The 25,145-nt window shown below is 33.7% G+C and overlaps 1 protein-coding gene across 2 annotated transcripts in view; it reads left to right on the top strand.

The window, feature by feature from the left end:
- Nucleotides 1–8,426: 8,426 nt before the first annotated feature.
- The window catches only part of LOC148629687 (F-box DNA helicase 1-like), a 35,504-nt gene continuing 18,785 nt past the window's right edge, over nucleotides 8,427–25,145 (top strand). For both annotated transcript variants that reach the window (XR_015917133.1, XM_088555318.1), the window contains exons 1-9: nucleotides 8,427–10,289; nucleotides 11,429–11,562; nucleotides 12,117–12,240; nucleotides 13,277–13,470; nucleotides 13,750–13,869; nucleotides 17,424–17,521; nucleotides 19,351–19,429; nucleotides 20,896–20,985; nucleotides 22,370–22,595. Coding sequence is in view for 1 of the 2 variants with exons in the window: in XM_088555318.1 (XP_088411444.1) it covers nucleotides 9,006–10,289; nucleotides 11,429–11,562; nucleotides 12,117–12,240; nucleotides 13,277–13,470; nucleotides 13,750–13,869; nucleotides 17,424–17,521; nucleotides 19,351–19,429; nucleotides 20,896–20,985; nucleotides 22,370–22,595 (2,349 nt within the window). In the remaining variant the exon portion in view is untranslated. The remainder of the gene's footprint in view (nucleotides 10,290–11,428; nucleotides 11,563–12,116; nucleotides 12,241–13,276; nucleotides 13,471–13,749; nucleotides 13,870–17,423; nucleotides 17,522–19,350; nucleotides 19,430–20,895; nucleotides 20,986–22,369; nucleotides 22,596–25,145) is intronic.

The following is a 25,145-nucleotide window of genomic DNA, read 5'->3' on the forward strand; positions in this document are numbered from 1 at the left end:
TGAAATCACATTTTGGTTGATGAGTGGGTGGTGCATGGGGGTTATGTCGTCCCATGTACTATGAATAATTGATTTTGTATTGTATAAAGAATTGTCGTTTTTCTATTTGTCTAACGGTTTCTTGGTATAATTTATGATATACAACTATATATGTGATCGAACTGGAGCGTGTTGATACGCATAGTAAGCAAATATGTCAAATCTATATGTATTTTTAAATGTATTCCACAGTTTAAGAGGTTATCGATTCTATATATACTTAGTGCATTGCGATTTAAGAATGCAAGTATGGACTTAAACAATGAACTGAGCTACCAATATACTCCTGAGCAGGATGCGATACCATATCAAACTATTCCAGAGATCCTGAAGATCACTGCTAAGATTTGTCCTGAGCGTGAAGCTGTGGTTTTCTTGTCGACCAATGGATCGAGAAAGAGTTTGAAATATGTAGAACTTTACGAAAAGGCTACTTTGTTTGCAAAAGGTTTATTAGAAAAGGGGATTGTGAAAGAGGACGTGGTGGCAATATCGAACCAGAACTGCCCAGAATGGCTGGTCAGTACGTTAGGTGTACAGATGGCAGGAGCCATCCCTTTGCATTTCTTCTTCAAGAACAAGAATGGATCTGATGTTGCTAATACTTTAAGAGGAGTGCCACGGTGTACTGCAATGATCATAGATCCTGGGAAAAAGAACATTAATATTGACATTTGCAAGAATTTCATCTGCTTAAATAAAAAGAATAGCTCTGCTGACAGTGTTTCAAGTGATATAATTGTCAATTTAAGGAACTTTCTGCTGTTAAATAAACCATTCAAAGACGCACATTATTCTAGTGTTTCAGAAATTGTAGAAACGGGACAACAGTCCTCTAAAGATCTTCCCTTTCTTTCACCAGATGATATAGGCGTTATATTTCTCACATCAGGAAGCACAGGTATACCAAAAGCCATACCTGTGACCTATTTAACTCTGTTGCGGTATATGCAGGGCCATGTTTCCACCATGGGGCTCTCACCAGGTACTATACATTATAACGACCGTCCTTTCAGCTGGCAGGTAGGCTATCCCGAAGCAACGATTATTTGCCAAGCAACATTGGTAACTGCAAGTGACATTATGAATCTTGAAACAACTGATGATATCAACAATTTCATGATTAATGCTATTGAAGCTGAAAACTGCGTGTCTGCCGTAATGATGACGACATGCATGTACAAATTACTACATTCTGAAAAAATACCGCCATGTAAGCAGTGGCCATTGAACGTTGTCGTAACTGGTAGTGTACCTGTGGAATCTACATGTGCAAAATGTGTTGGGACAATATCCAAGAAATTTGTCATACTGTATGGCTCGACAGAAGTCGGGATGATGTCAAACTTAGTAGTCAAAAATTCTGAGAACTACGAAGACTATAATGTTGGCTATCCAGCCCCAGGGGTGGAGTTGAAAATAGTCGATGAAAACGGTAAAATTGTTCCTAGAGGAACGGTAGGGGAAATTTGTAGTCGTAGCAGAGATCGATTTTTAGGATACATCAATGCAAAAGAGAAGAATGCTATGGTGGTAGACCGTGCCGGTTGGTACAAGACGGATGATGTTGGGATCATGTTGGAAAATGGCTGTTCTAGGGTAACCGGTAGAAAGTCTGATATCATGATAATAGGAGAGGTACTAGTGTCATCAACTTACCTTGAAAACATCATAAAAAAGCATCCGAACATCTTTGATGCTTATGTTTATCCGTTACACAAAGACAGCACATTTCATTGTGCATACGCGGCTGTTGAAGCCAAGCCTGCTGGGTCCCTTTCAGAAGAAGAACTTCGTTCCTATGTCCTCGATGCTATGACTGTCAACAAGAACTCGTATTTTGAAAGGCTTCCAGTCCCAGAACATTTCATTTTCTATGATGCTTTACCTCGTACACATAACGGAAAACTTGACCGAAAAGCAACAGCAATGATGATCCAATCAACGAAAGGATTGAATTTATCGAAATAAGTATTTTTGGAAGTGTGCTGAATGAAATAACTTAAATGTTGTTTTGTTTATCACCGGTGGGACCAGATTAAGTTCTGACCATCAGTCAGTCATCCAGTCTGACCATCGGCATGCCAGTTTCCAACATTCCTCATCCTTCGTTTGTCGAGGCTTTTATATGATCCACCACAAAAAATAGACACTGCCTCGTCTTCATCCATGGAATCTCTTGGGTTTCGTCCAATTGTTAATGGGTTAGAGGCCAAGTTATGCATTTTTATAAACCTTGTATGAAGTTGCTTATTTTTGACAATCTAAAATGCAGTTTGATTTTTTATAATATTTTTCATAAAAATTAACTTCTTGCCGAATCCAACAATGTTGGACTCAAAGGACTTCGTTTGCTTTAATTGCTATACTGAATCTAATTATTACTTAGATTATATTTTGACCTTATCGCATGTTTTTTTTTAAAGTTGATATTCTGTGACCGCATTCATTCTGTGTCAGAAGCATTTGTGTTGTGTAAAAAGATAATTACAGTCAAAATTAAAAGATGTACTAAGTATTAGCCTGAAAGTGATGTTCATACCCTTCCTGAACTGTTTAGAGGTGGGCCGCTGTGGTTGTATCAAGTTGTGCTTGCGGGGCATTTTATTAGCTTTGAAATGATTCGGGTGAAGTTCTATTTTTTTTTACGTCCAAGGGTTTGTGTAAAAATTGCGTGCATGTTATACTCCCTATACACCACCCCACCCCCGCAAACAGAGTTTGTGGTATATAGGAATCACCTTCTCTGTCCGTCCGTCTGTCCATGTTTCTTGTAAGCGCAACTCCTCCTAAACCGCTCAAGGGATTTTGCTGAAATTCAATGGAAAGGTTGGGTATCAAATATGTAGATGTGCATGAAGGAATATAATCACTGTTGGAGCACTCCAAGTGGAGATAACCCAAATAAAGGTTTTTTCATGCCATACCTCGTAAGCGCAACTCCTCCGTAACCTCTCGGAGGATTTCGATGAAATTATATAGCAAGTTCGAGTATCATAATTATGTAGATGTACATGAAGGAATATAATTACTGTCGATGGACTCCAAAGGAAGATAAAACAAATTAAAGGTTTGACATTTTTAAGACTCGTAAGCGCAACCCCTCCAAAACCACTCAAGGAATTTTGATGAACTTTTATAGGAAGGTTTGATATCATTAATAGAAGTGCATGAAGGAATATAATTACTGTCGCAGGACTCCAAAGGGAGATAATATAAATTAAGGGTTTTACATGGTAAAATCTTGTAAGTTCAACTCCTCCTGTACTGCTCAAGGGGCTTGGGAAAAGTTTTGTAGGAAAGTTGGATATCATATGTAAATTTGCATGAATTAGGAGTGTAATAACTTTTCAATAATGTCAAAAGGAGATAATCCAGCAAGTGTTTTTCATTTAATTCCATATGAAGCGGGGTACATTCTCTTTGTGAGCTTGTTCACATTATTTCTAGTTTGTATTGCCTTGTGCTGCCTTATGTTTGTTTTTTGTTTTTGTTTTATTTTGTTTTTTTTTGTTTTTTTTTGTGTGTTTTTTTGTTCATTCTTTATATAAGTTGATTATGAGAGTAAGATATATACGAATTGCAATTTGCAGAATTGCAAAATTACGAAGTAGTGCATTAAATGTAATAAGAAACGCCTTAAGCTAATTGGTGGTGCACCATCCTCTACATCATCCGTTTATAGATTAGGTCTGTTCACTATCAATTTTCTCGCTTTACTGTGAGACAGGGTTAAAAACTCTTTAGTATAAGTTTAAAACACTTCAAATCATGAAAACTTGGAATCACAGGCGCTGTCACGGAAAATTGGCAAAGAACAAAAACAAAAAAAAAAAACACACAAACACAAACAAATACTTGGAAGAAGTTATTCGTTTGTGGGAACTGGACATTGATTCGAGGGTTGAAAAAATCAAGCCGAATGACTTTAATTTGGAACACTCCCATTTTTTTCCGGATCTACCAGTGACTGCAAGTACAAAAGTCTAAAATACTTCAATTTTCAAAATTACACTTTTCAGAACCAGGTATAAGATGGGACAAAGACCAAAATATGTAGATATTGTTGTAAACGTGTCACAACGTGCGGCTATTTCAAAAATGCTGACAAGCTCCCATTATCTTGTGATAGAAAAGGGTCTACATAGTAATGTACTTGTTTCAGAACGTTTGTGTAGGATATGCAATTTAAGTCATGTTGAAAATGAAGAACATTTCTTACTTCATTGTCCTCATTATGAACAAGAAAGATAGAAATTAATCGATAAAGTAAATACTTTGGATCCTGGCTTTACAGATTGCAATACTAGATACAAAATCGATATTCTTTTAAATAATTTTGAGAGTGTCTTCCACATTTATACTGAATTGTTTTAAAATTAGAGATATAAGTCTCCAATAATATTGAATATGACAGAAATATTAAATAATTATAATTTTATATCTTAAATATATCATGTTTCACTGTAATGTAGATTTATTGTTGTAATAGGCCATAACCATGCACTGTAACTGAGTTTGTGCCAATGAAGTATTTGTGTTACTACTTGTTTATATATATATATATATAACGAGGATGTGTATGGTGTATTTGTAGTAGAGACAACAACTTAAACGTGATGAAAATGTCACTCCAAGGCCACCCGTTGGTCTTCAATGAACGGCGAGGAAACCCTCATACCACAGGGCAGGCAACGTTGACTAATTTTAAGTTTCAGCTTAAGTCAATATCTAGGACATTCCTTAATGAAATGTTTTCATTCATAGTTTTGATAATACATTAATTTTAGCGCCGAAACTTTGCTAATGCATCTTTGTGTGTATTTAACACATAAGCACAAGTCAAACTTAGGAAAAAATGTTTCATAACTTCTATATAATATTAAATAATATAAGGACGTTGCGTATTCGATTGAACCGGGGCTGGTTACGAAAACCGAAATATTGCTATTAAAATGTGGAGTTATCAAAGGCGATATAGATATTAAAATGTTCGAAAGTGGTTGTTGTTTTGTGATTACAAACATAAATCTTTGAAAGATGCCGTTAATTGTGGAGGGAAAGCATTATTCGATCACAAGAACGTCCATTTTCATAAGTGGACCGGTAACATTAAGAAATGCTTGCTTCCTATTTCACCAATACATCTAAGTTGTTTCTTGACGTATTTTGATAAAACAAACTTTTTGGAAAGAGCAGTTTGTGCTGCAGACGATGTCATATTTTTCATGACCTAATCACAATTATCTCCCCTTTGATGTGAAAATGGAAAGAGAGCGATTTGAAGACAAAATGTTAGACTTTTTTTTTAAAGTTATGCGAACAGCTTTTTTTAATCGGGACTTGCATTAACTATATTGACATTTTATTACATAACCCCGATGAAATTATGTATAAAATGTTCAATCCGTCTTTTTGTTAAAAGCCTTTTTGTCCGTATTTCAATTATGTCACAAATCTTAATTTTTTCAACGTTGGCCATTGGCTACTTTCTTGCTTACGGTTGTAAAATATAACAACGAATAGTATTTTTACCAAAGTATATTCACGCTTAAAGGACTGTATAAATAATCAGAATATCATGTTTATTCTAAAAAAAATAATGAGTTTTATTGACTAATAGTAGATAAATACGCACGTATGTTGTAATGTCACGTTGTCTTTTTCCCCGACGTTTTCTACACGTTGCGTGCTACCCAGTCTTTATCAAAAGCTTTTTTGTTAGCTTTGTGTGAACTAATAACTATGAAATTTTGAATTTTATATGTATATATGCTGCAGATAGTATATCCTAAAAATAATGGTACTTGGTTGAACATGTAAAAACAATGAAAACAGACAGCAATTTGTCTGTGTCTAACCAAAATGTCACAACGTCTAAAATTTGTATATTTTATTTATTCACGCGTACACCATGCGAAATTCGAACGAATTGTTAAAAAAAAAAAATGGTATTGAGTCGATTTCTTCATATACTTAAAAATGTATTCATCCTCCTCCATGATTTTATCATTTCATTTTTTCTTTGGCTTAACAAATGGGTTATATGTATATGTAAAACCGTGTCTAACAAAAATGTCACAAACGCTAAAGTAACGTTCTGTTTTGCGACGTAAAAACTCTTTTAACATCAATTTTGGAAACAATAAAAAGTATTGAAAAGTTACGATATTAGATTAAATTATTACGACTGTGGACGTAATGAATAAAAAAATACGATTTTAGCGAATCTGATAAAATAATGAAAGAAATGTTGAAAAGAAAACAGGAAGAAGATAGCCCCCCTTGCGCGCAGCCCTGTCTGTTCATATGCAATGATGTCCTGGTGAAATCGGGACTAGCGTGCCTGCATCAAATTATTTTGAAATGTGTAGACACGCGCTTGCACATTCGCTAGTGAAATATTTGTAAAATCAACGTATTTCATGATCGTCTAATTACCTCTTGACAATTATTTTAGCTATAAGATATAATAAGTTGTACAAATATTGCAAAAATATTTTTTTTTATTTTTTTTTTTCAAATCGGACCAAAAACAAAACAAAACAATGATTTATTCCGGTGTTGCCTTTTTGACCCCTTATATCTCGAAAACCGTAAGAGATATTCGAAATCTGATTGAAAAATGCAGGCAGGATTACTAATGAGGAATTCAATGAAGAATCCAATGAAATAAAAAATTTCGAAATCGGACAAAAAAAAAGAGTTATGAAAATGTTTTTAGGCGTTGCTCAACTTTGACCCCCTATAACTTAAAAACGGTCCAAAATACATAAAATCTGTTGTACAATTGTTTAGCCAAATTAAATAAAGAACACATTAAAATATAATATTTAAAATCGAAGAAAACAACCAATCTTCATGGGTTTTAATAAAATACGTATTTTTACCCTTTTTGGTCCCTTTTTCAAAAGCGGCAGGGGCAACAAAGTCCAAATTAAATAGGAATCTTCTTAGTTGTTTGTAAAATCATATCAACATTTCAGAACAATTCGTCAACCACAACTAAAGTTATCGCACGGAAACGAAGTGTCCCCAGACCACGACGACGACGACGACTGCGCCATAACATTATACGTCAGCACATTTTTTTCGTCGTATAATAAAAACGGGAGATTTCACTATCAAATTTTCTCGAAGAGGGAGATTTGCCAAGGTTTTGTTTTCTCGAAATGTTTAGCAACATACCTTATAAAATTCCGAAACGAGTACATGTATTCGGAAATATCAACATACATCTACATTATAAAATCAAATAGGAAAGATTCACTTTATACGCTTTCACAATATGATTTCCGGACGGGGGTGGTGGTGCTACGGACTTTTTTGCTTGTAGGTTTGTTTGCTTTCTGTTTTAGTAAGGGTGTTTTACTTTTTTTCGCATCACGAAATTTGTTTTCATAATCCCTGACATTTCCTCATAGGATAAAATGTCCTTCAAATCATTTTTAAACGGTTGATGCCAAACTATTTACCATATCAGGATGTAATCTGATCATTTCAGTTGACCAAAACGTACGAAAAATAAATGTCGAATAGGATAATTAAATAATGTGTGTTATTTAAAAAAACCAATCAAGCAGACATTTCTTTTTACGTGTAACGATTATAGAAAGATGTACGTCGCAATACAAAAAAGACATCAAATTTTGTCGATTTCGACGTTACCAAAAATGGCACCAACAACATACGCTACGTCTTGTGTAAACAACATATTTTAGAATAAATCTACGGCTGTCAAAAACAAGTTTTTATATGCGAAATTCATATAGTCATGTTCCTAAATGTATAGAACAGTGCAGGCTAGCATTGATTTTCTTGGAATGATTGCCATTTCTTTGAATTTAGATAAATTGAGAAATTTTATGCCATAAACTAGCTAAATACCAACACAAATGAACGTAAAATATTAAATTTTTCATTCAAATCAAGCAATTTGTTACAAATTATTGCACTAGTTATTTAGGTTCCAGCATATTTGCATTTCCGAACAAAAATCTGTTCTGATAAATCTGTACATTTAATTTTAAATTTAATGCTTACATTTCTGTTATTAGGAAAATATGACTGTAGTATGAAGAAGCATTAGACAAAGTTTTCTGGGACATAAAAATTGCATTCTTAACATCTTGACTAAAATTATCTTGACAATTGATGTCCTAGATTTTGAGTTTAGCAGAACCTTAAGGCCGGGGGTTATGAGGCACTAATTACTACACGTACTGTGTATTGTTCCGACAAATAGGGTATTACTTTCAGCTGCATTGTTTGATATGGTTATTATTTTATCATCCTGTCTTCGAATGTGTCGGGTTTGACTGTCTATAATCCGTCCAGAAGCGCGGTTATTCTTTATGAGATCATCAGGAATTTGATGCCAATTTTTATGGAGGGATGCCAGCCGGGTTTCCTCGGAAAAAGGGGGTTGCTAGGATATTTTTAGCCATTTTTTTTTGTCAATTTTACACATGAAAATGCCAAATTTCCAATAAAAAAGGGTGCCAACCCCCTATTCCTCCCTCTGAATCTGCCACTGAAATAGGAATAAGTTTTATCATAAGATTTGATGACAAGCGGTGACTGGACTAAGTCCGTAATGTTTGGAATCCGGGTTGTTTCGCCCTAATTCCGGTACGCACCTGCTACTACCGGTTCGCCCTGGGTGGTTTCGCCCTAATTTTTGACTTTAGAGTACTATAACAATACCTTTTATTTATGAAAAGATCAATCATTTACCTGTTAATTGATAAGGGCGAAACCACTCACCAAACAAATTAGGGCGAAACAACTCAGGGCGAACATTTAACTAGGGCGAAACCACCCGATACCTAATGTCTGTATGCAGTGTTGTCATCCTTAATTTAGAACGTCCCAAAATTCGGTCGATTTCATTTCAAAAAGATTTTGTACCCCTACATGAATAGTATATATTCCAAGCCAATTATTGCAATATTTGATATTATATAATGTCTGGAAAGTACGTTGACGATGAAACCAGAAAAGATGATGTAATTGAATCACCATCAAGTGCTCAATCAATTACAAGTACATGTAAAAGAACTTGCGATGAACAGTCCGTGGATCATCGCGATCAACATCCCGAGGTTCCAACTCACGCTAAAAAACGTAGAATTCACGTAACTCATGACAAATGTCAAGAATTCGCAAATTCTCCAGACTTAGGTGGAAAAGTATTATCTTATCCCGCTGGAAGCACTATTCCAAACAGAGACATCAATTTTCAGTATTTGTATCCTACACAATTGACTAAAAAGACATTTTCATGTGCAACAGGAAAAATTCTCTCACATCCTGAAAATGGCTTAAATCATACTGCTAGTTACAATGCTGGTGATTCTGAAGATAAATCTATGAAGGCTAGTCTTGTTAAAAGTTTCAAATCTGGGCAGTTTGGGGGGTTCACATCTGCTGCAAAACTTCACAGTGAAAACCCTGACCTCTCCTCTCATTTTGTTTTCAAGCCTGTTTTGTCTCAAAAAACCACACAGCCTACCTCAAATAAGTCGCATATGCATTTGGATTCAAGGCAAAAATCCATTACTACATTCTTTGGAGAATCATCCTCAAATATGCATGGGCATCGAACATCAAGTAATGCTACATCCAGACCAACTATGGGAAGAACAACTCCAATCATTATCTCAGACAGTCCAATTTCAACACCCGAAAAAATTGATGAGATAGATTATAGTTCACCAGTAAAGATGTTTTCACCAATAAAAAAGGTTGACGGCTCGAGAAATATGTATATTGGTGATGATAGCCCATCTTCATCTCAAGGTTCTGTGACAAACCAAAACGGTGTGCTGTTTAAGGAAAACAGTGCAGTTAAACAGTTATTTGAAGGACAGAAGCAGTACCAGTCAAATAAAAACCGAAACAAAGGCAAGAGATCGAAATCATCTTACAAGTCAAGTTCTAAAGTGACACCTGGAAAAGGGCGACTACAGACTTTAAAGGGAGATAGCAGGTTAAGTTTTGGTCATATAAGTTCTGATGATGATGACATCTTGTGTACAGCTGTTGATACACCATCTACTAGTAAAACATTTGGATTATTTGGACAAACTGAAAATGAAGTTTTTGATGAACAAGGGAAAATTGATTACTTTGAATTACTTCCAGATGAACTACTAGAAATCATATTTGCTCAATTACCAATGCTAGACCTGTGTCTAAACAGCAACAGAGTTTGTACAAGGTGGAGTCAAATCATATCCTCAGAAAGAGTAAGCATTGAAATAAGATGATACATTGTCAGTTATATTTGCAATTAAAAAATGGTCAAAAAGTAAAAACTAGTAATCCTTCTTGACTTTGAATCATCTACAGTTTATGGGAGTACATTGTACATGTGTTGTATTAGTAGATGTACATGTAAGATGATCTAAAACACACTACACAGTCAACTTTAATATCATTCTTTTTACATTGTATTATTCAAAAATCTTACAAAATGTATGTGACATCAATATTTCATTTCAAATATTTTATTGATCTAAATCAAATTGATTGGACAATAGGCTATGCCTATACATATCCCTTCTGATTACAAGATGGAAAATACAAGCAAGAACATTATTATCAATAAAGAAACATTGATTGCTGATAAGTCCATTAGCAAGCCATTCACATGGATACTTTTATCTATTTTATTCAATCTAATTACTTTACATCTGCAGATGTGTGCTGTTTTGGTATATATCCAAGTACTAAGTTACATATTTTAGTATGTGAATAGTCTGCCAGTGGACCTTCAATTTCATAATATGCTGATGATACTTAAGTTAATTCATAAATGAAAATCATTATGATACCACCAATCATAAATCAGTGTGCAAGATTGTTGATTAGTTTCAAATAAGATTTTTTTATATGACAGTAAAAACAATATAAAATGTGAAAAGAGGGTGATTTTGAATAAGAAATAAGTTCTATTTTGAGGAATTAAAATAATCCAAAGAGAGAATATCAAACAAAAAGAAATACACAGAATAAGTACGAAAAAAAAAAAACGAAGGAACAATCAAAACTATTTTTCTACATCCATTAACCATGAGCTTAAGAATTTAAATGTGATATGAGAACAATGTTGCATCTGAAAACAAAACTGTGGCATCAATGTGGGTATGATAAAAAAATATAGCAAAAATACAGAAGCATCAAAATAGAATCAAATAAGATTTTTTATTAGGTCAAGTAATATTCAGAACGTACATGAAGAATCATACTGCTGATATTCTAAATAATTCAATACAGATGTGGCTAAAGCATATTTCCAAAATCATGTACATGCTTTTACATCTATTGAGCAGCTTATATTGTGAAAGCTTTTGATAAAATGCAAGTTTAGTAATGTTTTTTATAGTTTGTTCCCTGGAAAAAGAAATATAGCAGACTGAAAAAAGGACTAACAGACACGAAACGAGAAGTTTTACAGATATGTTGTAAAAATGAGATGGTTCCTAACAAATCTGCTAATTTCCTTGGTGGGTTAATCAGGTATGCACTGCAGTCTGTCTATATGCATATTTATATAATTCCTCTGGTTCCAAAATACATGTAATATGAAGATGGGAGAGTCGTCTAAGAGCATTTCTGTATTTACAAATTTACACCAAATATGTGGTGTATAAAACTGTTAGAGATATAATGATGACTCAGATAGCTTCATACTAACATGTAGACAGAGAAATCTCCACAAAAAATTGAAAATTCCATATTGCTTACTAGTATAGTTAAGCTCATTAGGTTTTTCCTGAAAATTTTAGCACAGTGCTCATATATACATTTTGAATTGTATTGTGACCAAAACTGATTTCCGAATGCAGAGGACCAAATTTGTATGGGTAGAAAGTTAACATTTTTGTGCACCTGTGTTTCAAAGTGTAGCTGTAGATATACGTATCTTATTACAATATACAAAATGAAAAAAAAATGTTCTTGACAGCCTTAATATTAGTAGCCTTACTAGTTGTTTTTCTTTCATTGTTGGAATCACCTTGGAAGTGTATTTAGATTTATGGATACAAATTTTTATTTCTTCAATTTTTCAGGTACATGAAAGCATTCAAACCCATTACTGCAAGCAATATGATTCAGTGCTTACAGAAACACAAGAAATATGAGTGGGCTAAAGCCTTTATGGAAGAGAGGTTTCAAGACTGTTTCATACATGGGGTATGATATTACATGTAATGATGATATATACTCCATATACAACATACATTTCCTAAACTGACTAACAAACTGAATATCATCATAAATGTGTCTGTTGGTGACTATAAATAGGATATTTTGTAGCTGAAGGATACACCAGTTAAAATTTCTATATTCTCTCACCAACAAATTAGTTTTATATGTTGTCTATAATAAGTACATGTATATGCAAAACATACCAAAAGGTTGTGGGGTCAACAAATTTTTTTCAATAATAGACTAAAAAACGGCACATTTTTATCAATTATTTAAATATAAATTGCATAAATACCCATTTTCATTATGTCATTTCACAATATTAGTTTGTGATTTTAAAATCATGTTGTAAAGCAAATGAGATTGTCTGTCAAAAGTTTAAATGCATACATATTCAGAACAGTAGAAAACAAAACTTTATACTGAGGCCATTTTAATAGCCTTTGTAGCCACTGCTTCTTTCAAATTTGTTGACAATATTTTAATGTTAAACATGAACTACTCATACTAGGTCAGTGGTATTTAGTATATAGCTGCATTAGCATTGCTACATCACAGTTCAAAATCTGTATACATTTTCCTCCACAGTCGTGGTCTATTGGCTGAAATTTCTTGTTAAGATTATAACGTTGAGCTTTCTCATTAGGTCAGTTGAACATGAATCACTTGGGCTAGGCCAATCATATTTAGAATGCAGTTGCATTAGCACCACTACATCACAGTTCAATATCTGTCTATGCATTTTCCCCTACACTGTACAGTCATGGTCTATTGGCTTTTAAATTCTTGTTAAGATTTTGATGTTAAGTTTTTTGGTTAAGTCAGTTAAACATGAACTAGTCTTACTAGGTCAATGGTATTTAGTGTATAGTTGCATTAGCCTTGCTACATTATATTTCTGCATCTGTTTCTTGCATATGTGACCACAGTCACTATCAGTTATCGAATAACAGTGACGATGTGTGACAGGCGAGACGTATCTCTGTGATAACAGTTTATGAAGTTTTTTTGGTATTTCCAGGAACCCAATCCTTGGAGTTGCATAGCAACATTAACTGTCATTTCTAAGGATGTATATGATGTCCAGGAAATCATTCAGTGTTTGTTGGTGCCTATGTCACAGTGTACTTCTATAGAGATCCTGGAATGTCTGTATTGCATTGCAACTTTATTGTATCAGTTTAAACTCTGCAAAGTTGATGATGTCTGGAATGGGTTAGTTATTTATAGTGTGAACATGATTACATTTTTTCTTTTGATAAAAAAATACTTTTGAGGTGAAAAGAAATTAAAAAAAAGGTTGAAATTACTAGCTATTGAAAACAAGATACACACTGTAGGCACTCATGGTTATGTCTTTTTACAATAGTAAAATAGTAACAAGCCGTTATTGCTTGGGAAGTTTTATTTAGCACAATATGAGTATTATTAAATTATAAATAGGTTTTTTTGTGAAAAATGATTAAAATTGAAAATGTAGAATTGCATTTGTAGGTTGCATTACAGAGTGTTCTATGCCTTATATTTGTATGAGAATGCATCATCAACCAGTCTTGCAGATTTGAAAGGTGCCCTATCCAACAAGGGAGGGCAGCAAAGTCTTGTCAAGTACAGGTAATATACAACTGGGGATTTTAATATGTTATTTATATTGAATAATTAGTTGTACAGTAGAAACTGTTAGTCCGTTATCAAATGTAATGGATGGTTTGCAGTATAAGACAAATATCTTCTGTATTGTATGGTAAACTATTTTAGTATCTTATTTATTATCTCCAAAGAAGAGATTGTGGAAAACCATAAATCTGTGTATTCCTCTTTTAGTCTCTCTACCAAGGACGATGATTGTGATTTACCGTCTATGTACTGGATTCCTAAACTTCACAAGAATCCATACAAACAACATTTCATAGCTGGATCTGTAAATTGTACCACCAAACCTCTTTCAAAACTTTTAACTTCTATACTCACAACTGTCAAAGAGGGTCTGCAGTCCTACCACAACACTTGTCACTCCCATAGTGGTATTAATTCAATGTGGATCCTGAAAAATTCGAAAGATCTTTTGGAGACAATCAGTTCAAGACTATTATCTGAATATAATAGCATTAAAACCTATGAGTTTTCAACACTGTATACTTCTATTCCCCATACTCAGTTAAAATTCCAACTTAAAAACATTATACGTCGTTGTTTTTCAAAAAAAGATGGTACACCTAGATACAAATATATAGTTCTTGGTAGAGATTCCTCATACTTTGTAAGAAATAATTCCAAATCATCTTCTAAATATACAGAGGAAGATGTTTACAAAATACTGGAATTTTTAATCGACAACATATTTGTCCAGTGTGGTGGACATGTTTTTTAAACAAACGGTCGGCATTCCAATTGGAACAAATTGTGCTCCTTTACTTGCTGACCTATTCCTTCACTCTTATGAGGCTGAGCTTGCCAAAACTATACAGAGTTTTTTTATTGCGCTAGAACTCTAACAAATAGGCTTCTGGAAGAGGGTTATGTTGCTACAAGATTGAAGTCATCACTACAGAAGTTTTATGTTCGTTATCATGAACTCGTGGATCATTATGGTGTATCCATCAGCACCATGAAAACTGATTTATTCAACGGATTATAGTTTTCCTTTCCTCGTTTGTCTACCCCGGACTTGACTTTTTATGAGCAACGCGGCGGGTGTTTCTAGAAAAGCAGAAGACATTACCCTACCGGTGCACCTGGTCCATGCTCCCAGTTTTTAGTGGAGTCCAAGTTGCTCATTTACTTTTGTTACTTTGTATGTATGATTTTAGTTACTTTATGTTCTTTGTTGTGTAGATCTGTTTTCCATATCTGGTCTTTGTCCCTGGATTACATTCTTTTGATTACTGCAATAACCTTGGTTCTCTTGATTACTCTTGACACACTGTGGCTGGACAATTTTGGATAGGTTGTTATTTTTATGTCTGTTTACATGTCTGTTTTCCAAATGATTAGCAAAGAACCCCTTTTCAATTTCTTTTCGAACTTCATCGCATTGCTTTGAAGCCAAAAAGATAATAGCCTTTTTCATGCTACCAGTCAGAAAAAAAGTTAGATAATTTAGGTTGGAAAATAATTGTATTTTTTTTTCTTTACATTTCTATGCATGTGTTCTATGGTTATATGATTTTAACACATGATTTGTCAATAAAATGTTGAAACTGAAAGACAGTAAATGCACAGAAAATCCAGAAATTAGAAATTTGGCAGTGAAAATCCAGTAAATTCAATTTTTGAACAATTCTGTAAGAAAGAAAAAAATAATATGTTTCTGATCACCCCTCTAAAATATTGTAGAGTCAGAAGGTGGTGATTTTTTAAAAATTATTTTTATTATTTTTTGAATTTTGAAAATGAAATCAGTGTCACACCAAAGTCTGAATACAATAAAAATCAAATCTGAAAAGATTAAACATGTACCGGTAATAGACTTAGTCCATGGCCAAGTGCTCACTCGTATGTATGTTTACATTCGATTCTAAATATAAACAGTTAGAATTTCTAACTCTTTGTTTTTCCCTCTAGTATAGAAAAAAATATCTTTAGCGTTATTCTCTTCTTCTTTATCTCACCTGGTTGAAGGCCATGTGAGCTATTGCCATCACTTGGTGTCCGTTGTCATCATCATTAACAATTTTTCAACACTCTTCTCCTCTGAAACTACTTGGCCAATTGGAACCAAACTTGGTATGAATGTTCCTTGGGGTATACTGCATAGAACTGATCTGGGGATTTTTGATCCGTTGAAAACATGGCTGCCATTACTAAATATAAAACATAGGGGTCAGACAGTAGTTTTTCGCATATATCTCCAAAACATTAGGTTTTGCCAAATTTTGATGGGGTAAAAGTGTTCAGCATAATGAGATCTATCTGCGGTCAAATTTTCATTTTAATCTATTAAGCCATGTTGGAGTTATTGCCCTTTTTCAACGTTTTTTTGCTATTATAAATGTTATTTCTTTCAAAACTCTTCTTCTCTGACACCACTTGACCAATTGGAACCAAACTTACTTTGAATGTTCCTTGGGGTATCCTGCATAGAACTGATGTGGGGATTTTTTGTCAAAAGCATGGCAGCCGTTAAAAAAAAATAGAACATAGCAGTCAGACAGTAGTTTTTCACATATATCTCCAAAACCATTAGGTTTAGCCAAATTCTTTCAATAGCTGAAATGATCCTTTTTATTAGAACTACAAAAGTCTTCAGGGATAAAAGTTATCAGATGACTAATTGTAAGAGTTATTGCCCTTGAAAGGGGAAAAATTACCTTTTTTTAACAGTTTTCAGTCAATATCTTGAAAACTATGATAAATTAAAAGAAACTTTCAATTGTTGAAATGATCCTTATGATAAGCCCTACCAAAGACTTCTTATGTCAAATTTGTTGGGCAACTTCTTGTTAAATTTATTGCTTTTGAAAGGCAAAATTCAACCAGGTGGGCGATTCAGGCTCCTGGGAGCCTCTTGTTTACTTTTGCTTCAAATTTTCAAATTGCAGCAATTTTTAAGTGTATATAGAGCTGTTCCTTCTAATTATTGTACTATCAAAATATACAAATGCTTCGGAGAAATATTCAGCACCATTGCTTGAATAAGTTTGGAGCTTGTTAGTAAAATTTTCATCCCCAGCAGGTGATGTCCTCAAACACTCAAGTTGCCCTCAACATGCTAAGTTCACCATGTCTTCATTAATTTCTAGGGAATACTGAAGTATATTAGGGCCTAATCTAGAGGGAGAAATGAGCAAAAACTTATACTTGTTTGTGCTCACTTCTCCCATTTGTCTTTGATAGAGAGAACTACATAGACAAAAATGTCAATATTGTTATTGTTCAGTGAGAATTTATTAAGACTTCTTAGTGTCATTAATGTCTAGATTACGTCCTGCATTTTAGTTCTGTTCATAGGTAATAGTCCCTTTTCATTGCTAACTCTTGGAATTAGATAAGTGTATTGTATTTGCAGATTTGGAGGCATCAGTTGTTGATTTGTTGGTTGAAAATTAAGATAAGTGGCAATGTGACCAAGGATTCAGAAAAGGTTCAAGATTGATGGAAATCGTTAAGGGACTTATGAATATTTTGTACTGATGTCTACATGTATAAAATTTAGAATTCTTTTTTAGTAAATCAAATACATCTGTAAAGATGACCCATGAGCAGAGCAGGATTGTGAACTACAATGTTGAACCTGGAGAAATAATCAAAATAGTAGCTTTTGCTGGTGAGTTAAGAAAAATTAAGGGAAAAAGTTAGATATTCTATTGAATGAAGTTAAATTAATGTGTAACCAAAGATGGGGTACCAAATTATTTGTGAATTCATGGCTGTGATATTACAATTTATATTTTTTAAGTACTTCTAATTTATAATTCGGAATATGTTTGCATAGTTGACAATGTCTGGGGTTTCCATCATTTCTGTTGATGCACTGAATGTAAAGAACACCTAAAAGTCAACAGACAAGAAAAAAAAAGGAAGCTCAATAGTACACACAGAAATATAAACAGCACAAACAGCATAACAAGATGTATTAATCAGAACTTATCATGACATTAGAATGAATAAATGTGATAATTTAATGAAACATCTTATGTAAATGAATAAAATGTAATATCATGTAAACATGATGTTAAGGACTACATGTTTTATCATTTAAAATACTTTGATATGAAACATTTGATATATGATGAATCATTAGAGTTTTTTATCATTTTGTAGATAAACTCATTACTGACCTTTATGTGTTGTAAAAACTACCTGTATCAAGTCTCAACAGTTTCATACACCAATATTTATAGATTATTACATTGCATTACCCATATCAGTCCCAGTATCATCTCATGACCCCCATATGAGACTGAGGGCTTTCAGCTCGAAGGATGATACCAGGGCCAATATGGATATATGCCATGTAATGATCTATATATCACATATTTTGAAAAAAAGACATAATGAATTTAGTTTTCGTTCCTTTGACAATGTTGAAGTTTTAGTAGATCATTTTTTTTATATCAGCCATGGATGATCTTGCAGTCACTTGTGGTTTTTGTTCTTGTGTTAGGGTTTTTCATGTCATCAAGGAATGTATGTGTCATCTTCATAGATTTCTCTGAAGCACCAGATGTCATATTTTGGGTTGCTGATGACCAGAAGTGTGTCATAACTGAGGTTCAATATGGGGAGGGAAATTGCACGTAAGGGCACAATACTAGTGTCCTTTGGATTTTCTATAGTAAATCCATATCAGACTGTTAGGCATGATATGGCATATACATTCATGGTCATACCAAGCATGCAAAGTTGTACATATTACTTTTAGATATGTGATAAAACTACTTTAACTACATCTCATAGTGATATGATAGTAACTGTCTTGATGTAGTATATAGACAATGATAGTGTATTGAATTGAAAAAAAAATCAATTTACACATCAGGCTTAGAATTGAGGTAAAACACAAGGCTTTACTCATTCTAATTCGAATCATTTTTTTTAAAATCTTAATTTAAGTGTTCTATGACTTGTTTATTACATTTCTTCCCCACTAGTGGTCCTCTGATATTGAAACTAGCATGAACGAGTACTGTGAAGTACTATTGTTTGTGGGATCCAATTTTCGTGTTTTTCATGGTTAGGGCAAACCACAAAATTTGGATTCCAACGAAAAGGAGAATGCCATTGATGTTTATACTGAATACCTCAAAACCACAAATTCAAGAATCCACGAAAATTGGTATCTACGAATTAAAATTCTTTCACAGTAGTTCATGCAAGGGTAGGAAAGTAGGCAAAGCCGAAGTATAATGAACTGTCATTGACTGTATATCTTGAATAAATATACTTACTGTCAATGCATTTTGTTTGCTTAAATAGAATGGTTGCAGTATAAAAAAGGTGTACATGATGTATGTCATATGTATTTTCATGTCATACTGTTTTATTCGTAAATAATAGAAAAACTCTTATGGGAAATAGAAAAATTTCATAAGAGTTTATATACCTGGAACATGGTCAGATTAAGCTGATGACTAATTCTTTCTCTGTTTACAGGTACAGGTAAAACTACAACACTAGTCAGGTATACCAAGATGAGGCCTAGTATGAGGTTCCTTCTCGTTGTCTATAATAGGTAAGATATTAAAAATCACTGAGAGTGCCAAACAGGAATCTCAGACATTGCAGGGTGACCTTCAGTGAGGACGTCCTGTCTGGCATTTTTCTTTGTATTTACATGATGTCATAAAACGATAAATATTATGACATCCCAAACACCACTTATTTTATCTCATTACAATGTTTTTGCTACATTGGGGTCTTTGAAAACTGATGTATCATTGGCACTCATTGACCTTCATAACTGTTGGAGGACTCCAAAGGGAGATAATCTAAATTAAGGGTTTTACATGTTAAAACCTTGTAAGCTCAAGTCCTCCTAAACCGCTCAAGGGATTTAATGAATTTTTTTTATGAAGGTTGGGTATGTTATGGAGATGTGCATATGGAATATAATTACGCCAGCACTCCACAGTTTAGTTTAGTTTCGCACTTTTGGCTAGGGATGAAAAATGACATAAATGGAAACCGGTGGTTGCTATAGTGATTAAAAATGAAGAATCTATTGTTGATAAAACATTTTCTGAAAAAAGGGGACTTTTAAAAGTATTTTGCAATGCTTTACATATTTTCAATGTTGAAGGGGCTTTTTTTCAATGACAATTTGACTTCATTGTGAAAGTGAAAGTAAGTCAATTTTTTACCATGCTAAATTTAATAAGTGGATTACAAAGTGAAATACCTCAAAATCTAACCGGCGATGCCCATATGAGGAAGGGGTTTTTGAAGGGAAAAGTTTGAACAGTTTCAGGGATTGAAATAAAAATTTCAGATATTTTGCGGGAAATTTGATATTTTTAAACCTGATTTTATGAACTTTTTTGCAAATTTTCGCATATTTTTGCATGGTTTCTATGGTAACCCTATATGCTGTGGGTAATTTTTTTCCAGAAAATTTTTACTGCATCCTGATGGCCTTGGCTTGAGCTATTTCTAGATATATAGATTTACAGATGCTTGACAATTTTTTAAAGTGATAAATGTTACAAAGCATCAGATTACAAGACCAAAATTAGGCAGTTCTACAATACTGTGGAGTGCTGGCTACTGTTGGGTGATTCCAAAGGGAGATAATCAAAATCAAGTGCTCTTTATGTGCAACTGCTCTTTCATCACTCAAGGAATTTTGATGTAATTTTTATGGGAAGGTTTTGCATCATATGTAAATGTGCATTAGGGAAAATAATTACAATTGGATGACGCCAAAGGGGGATAAATCCAAATTAAAGGTTTACATTTTAGTCCATTTGAAGCAGGGTATTCTCTTTGTGAGCTTGCTTACAGTGTCTCTTGTTAAAGTTTGATTGGTGTTGTATGTGTTAATGCATTTGTCTGTCTATGTTTTTGGAAGTTTTCTTTGGAATGATTTTAAATTGTTTTGTGCCAAAAAAAAGCATGACAATCTCACTTATTCAAGAATTGCTAGTATCCAGTAAAAATGTCTTTGAATTTGTGTCTGACTTCTGGTTTTTTCTTTTTTAGATCAGTTTGTGATTATGCCAATACACAATTTCCTGGCAATGTGTTATGTAAGACTGGGCATTCTTTGGCATTCAAAGTAACTGGTAGAAGGTAAGTTTTTCTATATCCTTTTCTAAGTAATGTTGTCACATAAATTATGCATACACATGCTGAATACAGTTTTATTTCCTTCCCATTGCCACCAGGATATACCAATAGCATTTTTACCTCACCTGGCCAAAGGCCAAGTGAGCTTATGCCATCACTTGGCATCCGTCGTTGTCGTCGTCATCGTTGTGAACAAATTTTAAAAAATCTTCTCCTCTGAAACTATTGGACTGACAGGTTTTAAACTTGGCATGATTGTTCCTTATGGTGTTCTGCACAGAACGATTGTTGGGATTTTTGATCTATGAAAAAACATGGCCGCTGTTACTAAAAATAGAACATAGGGGTCAGATTGCAGTTTTTTGCGAATAACTAAAAAACTGTTGCCTTTAGCAATTTTTGGCAAGGATAATATTGTTCAGCATCATGAGACGGACCTATGCCAAAATTTTCAAAACCGTTGGTCAATTGATGTAGGAGTTACGGCACCTGAAACAATTTCTTTTTTTGCATTTTTAGCATGTGCAACTTAGAAAATCTTCTTCTCAAAATTCATTGCACAGAATTCAATGAAAGTTGGCATTTATGTTCCTTAGGGTATCCCACACGAAATAATTGTTGGGATTGTTGATTCATGAAAAAACATGGCCACCATTACTAAAAATAGAACATAGGGTCAGATGGCAGTCTTTTGTGAATAACTCCAAAATTGTTGCCTTTAGCAAATTTCTGGCATAGGGTAAAATTGTTAAGCATCATGAGAATGACCTATGCCTAAATTTTCAAAACCATTCATTGACTAATGTAGGAGTTACGACCCCAGAAACAGTTTTTTTGTTGTTTTTTTTTTCATATTTAAAACTTTGAAAATCTTCTTCTCTAAAACCATTTAAGATCATTGAATGAAAATAAGCATAATAGTTCTTTAGTGCATTGTGCCCAAAATGACTGTTGTGATTTTTAATCCATGAATAGATATGACTGCCTATACTAAAAATGGGTCATAAGACAGGTTTTTGAACAGAAAATCAAAAAATTGTTGCCTTTAGCAAAATTCTGGTTCAGGTCATGAAAATGCTATGAAAAGCATTTCTTGCGTTTCACAATTTAGTTGATTTTAACTTAGCCTGTCTCATTCCTCGTGTTTTTCAAATAAGCAATTGGTTAACCAGGTGAGCGATTCAGGCTGTCTTGAGCCTCTAGTTCCTTTAATCATCCTTTCAATTGTCAGGCATTTTAAACAGATAGTTTTCTTTATGTGTTTCTTTATGATGCTTGTAGATACTGAACTATTTTTGGTTTTAAGTGAATGTAGCTTGAGACTGATCATTTGTTCTGCTTATCTAATACATTTTGTTTGATTTTATTTTACATACAATATTTTCAGGTATTTTGCAGTGAAGAAAAAATTGAGAAACTTAAAGATGTATGACATAACTCAGGCATTAACACCTAGGAAGGGAGATAATCTCTTCATTAGGGCCAAGTTTGTAATGGACACTGTTAACACCTTCATTTCATCAGCTGATCCATGTATTACAACTGAACATGTTCCAGAAAAAAGACTTGGGGAGGATGGACAGATGCTCTATGTAGATTCTGAAAAGAAGTCTGTTAGTATTTTTCTATATCACATTTCTACATTTATTTTTCATGTGACTGTTTAGTATATCAACCTAAATGATATTAATTATAATCCCTGTAAGTAAATGGTGATAAGGCCAACATTTTTAGCTCACCTGGCCGAAGGCCATGTAAGCTATTGCCATCACTTGGTGTCCGTCATCGTCTATCGTCGTCGTTAACAATTGTTCAAAACTCTTCTGAAACTTCTTGACCAATTGGAACCAAACTTGGTATGAATGTTTCTTGGGGTATCCTGCATAGAACTGATCTGGGGATTTTTGATCTGTCGAAAAACATGGCCGCTGTTACTAAAAATAGAACATAGGGGTTAGACAGTAGTTTTTCGCATATATCTCCAAAATCGTTAGGTGTAGCCTAATTCTGACAGAGTAAAAGTGTTTTGCATGATGAGATCTATCTGTGGTTAAATTTTCATTTTAAACTATTAAGCCATGTTGGAGTTATTGCCTTTTTTCAACATTTTTTGCAATTTTTAATTTTATTTCTTTCAAAACTCTTCTCCTCTGACACTACTTGACCAATTGGAATCAAACTTACTTTGAATGTACCTTGGGGTATTGTGCATAGAATTGTTGTGGGGATTTTTGATCCGTCAAAAAACATGGCCGCTGTTACTAAAAATAGAACATAGCAGTCAGACAGCAGTTTTTCGCATATATCTCCTAAACCGTTATGTTTAGCCAAATTCTGACAGTGGTTAAAGTGTTTAGCATGATGAGATCTATCTGTGATCAAAATTTGGTGAAAATCTGTTGACCCATGTTGGAGTTATTGCCTTTTTTGGACGTTTTTTGCTGTTTTTAATGTTATTATTTTAAAAAATCTTCTCCTCAGAAACTACTTTACAGAATTTAATGAAAGTTGGTATTTTTGTTTTTGTTTTTGTCCTTAACAAAATGAGTGTTTGGATTTTTATTCTGTTATAAAGAATGGCCACTGTTACTAAAAATAGAACATAGGGGTCAGACAGCAGATTTTTGCATATTTCTCCAAGACGGTGAGGTTTAACCAAAATCTGACTGGGGTAAAATTATTCAGCATGTAGAGATCTATCTGTGGTCAAATTTTGGTGAAAATTTGTTGACCCATGTTGCTCCTCAGAAACTATTCTGCAAAATTCAATGAAAGTTGGCATTTTTGTTTTATATGGTATCCTTAACGAAATGACCGATTTTTGATGGCTTAAAAACATGGCTGCTGTTTCTAAAAATAGAACAATGGTATCAGTCAGCAGATTTTTGCATACATCTCCAAATCTGTTAGGTTTAGCCAATAGCTTTCAACTGCTGAAATGATTCTTATTATAAGGCTTACAAATGTGTCCAATGAATCAAATGGAGTCAAAATTGTATAACAACTCCTTGTTAGAGTTATTGCCCCTATAAGGCAAAAATTCAACCAGGTGAATGATTCAGGCACCTGGGAGCCTCTTGTTTTATAAACTGTTTTACGGGTTTGCTGACCCTATTTTAGCCAAAAATAAAATAAAAATAAAATATGTGAATGTCATTTTATATTTGTGGATTCCGCCGACTCCTGGAATATTTGCGATAAAATACTATGCTAAAAATTAAAGAAAATAGATCTCCATTTTCATTGGACAAGTAAAAAAGAAGTGACCAATCAGCGATCGTTTTATTTTAGTAAGCTATTGGAAGCTCTCGGCATTTATGTTTAGTTAATAAAAAACACTGAAGGTCAATGGCCGACTACATCAACAATGTGGTCGAGGGTCGGCTTTACGATTATTTCAAACTTGTTATTATTGGGGAATACAGACAGGTGAATCTTTCTCTATCCGTCAAAGAAATAATTGATGAGCTTGTCAATGAGAAGACTGCAGTGGTCATAACAAAGGTGTCCTACCATGGTCCCACGAACATTTTTATTATGCAAACAGCTTCACAAGGATTTATATATTTCACTCCATGAGCTGCATGATAATAAATGCGAATAACCAAACAATATTCTTGCACACTGCCCAACACACCAGCGGGCTATATTACACAAACAGTTATGTCTAAATCTCAACATTATATCTTGTAGCACAGTAGAAACATGCTGCACATAATATACATTTTACAAAGTAAGACTCATCCAACATTGATACTGTTGTAACCAACTATTTCAATACCAATTGCAAATTCAAAATAATCATCTTATCCTGAAAATGCTCCTCTCTAACCACCGAGAGATAAGATTATCCTCTATGGATAAATTAAAGGAATCACATTTATATACTGTCCTTGGTAAACATCTTGCCTATCATTACCATTTTATCTGGCTTGGACAGCTGGTGATTACTGGTCATTATAATAAATGTACATGTCATAATTGTAACCAACATAGACCTCTATAAATTTAACTATCAAATTACATAAACCAAAGGTGGACAACACTGCACATCTCAGCTGCAGCTTTTTATCAAGATCATTTCACCTACCTATAAAACTGTTGTTGAAACATATTATATCAATAAGATACTGACATCCAGTCATACCTATTACACAATACAA

The sequence above is a fragment of the Perna viridis genome, chromosome 1 (genome assembly GCF_037379345.1).
Source record: "Perna viridis isolate PV_CMFRI_1.1 ecotype Kerala chromosome 1, ASM3737934v1, whole genome shotgun sequence".
Lineage (NCBI taxonomy): Eukaryota > Metazoa > Mollusca > Bivalvia > Mytilida > Mytilidae > Perna > Perna viridis.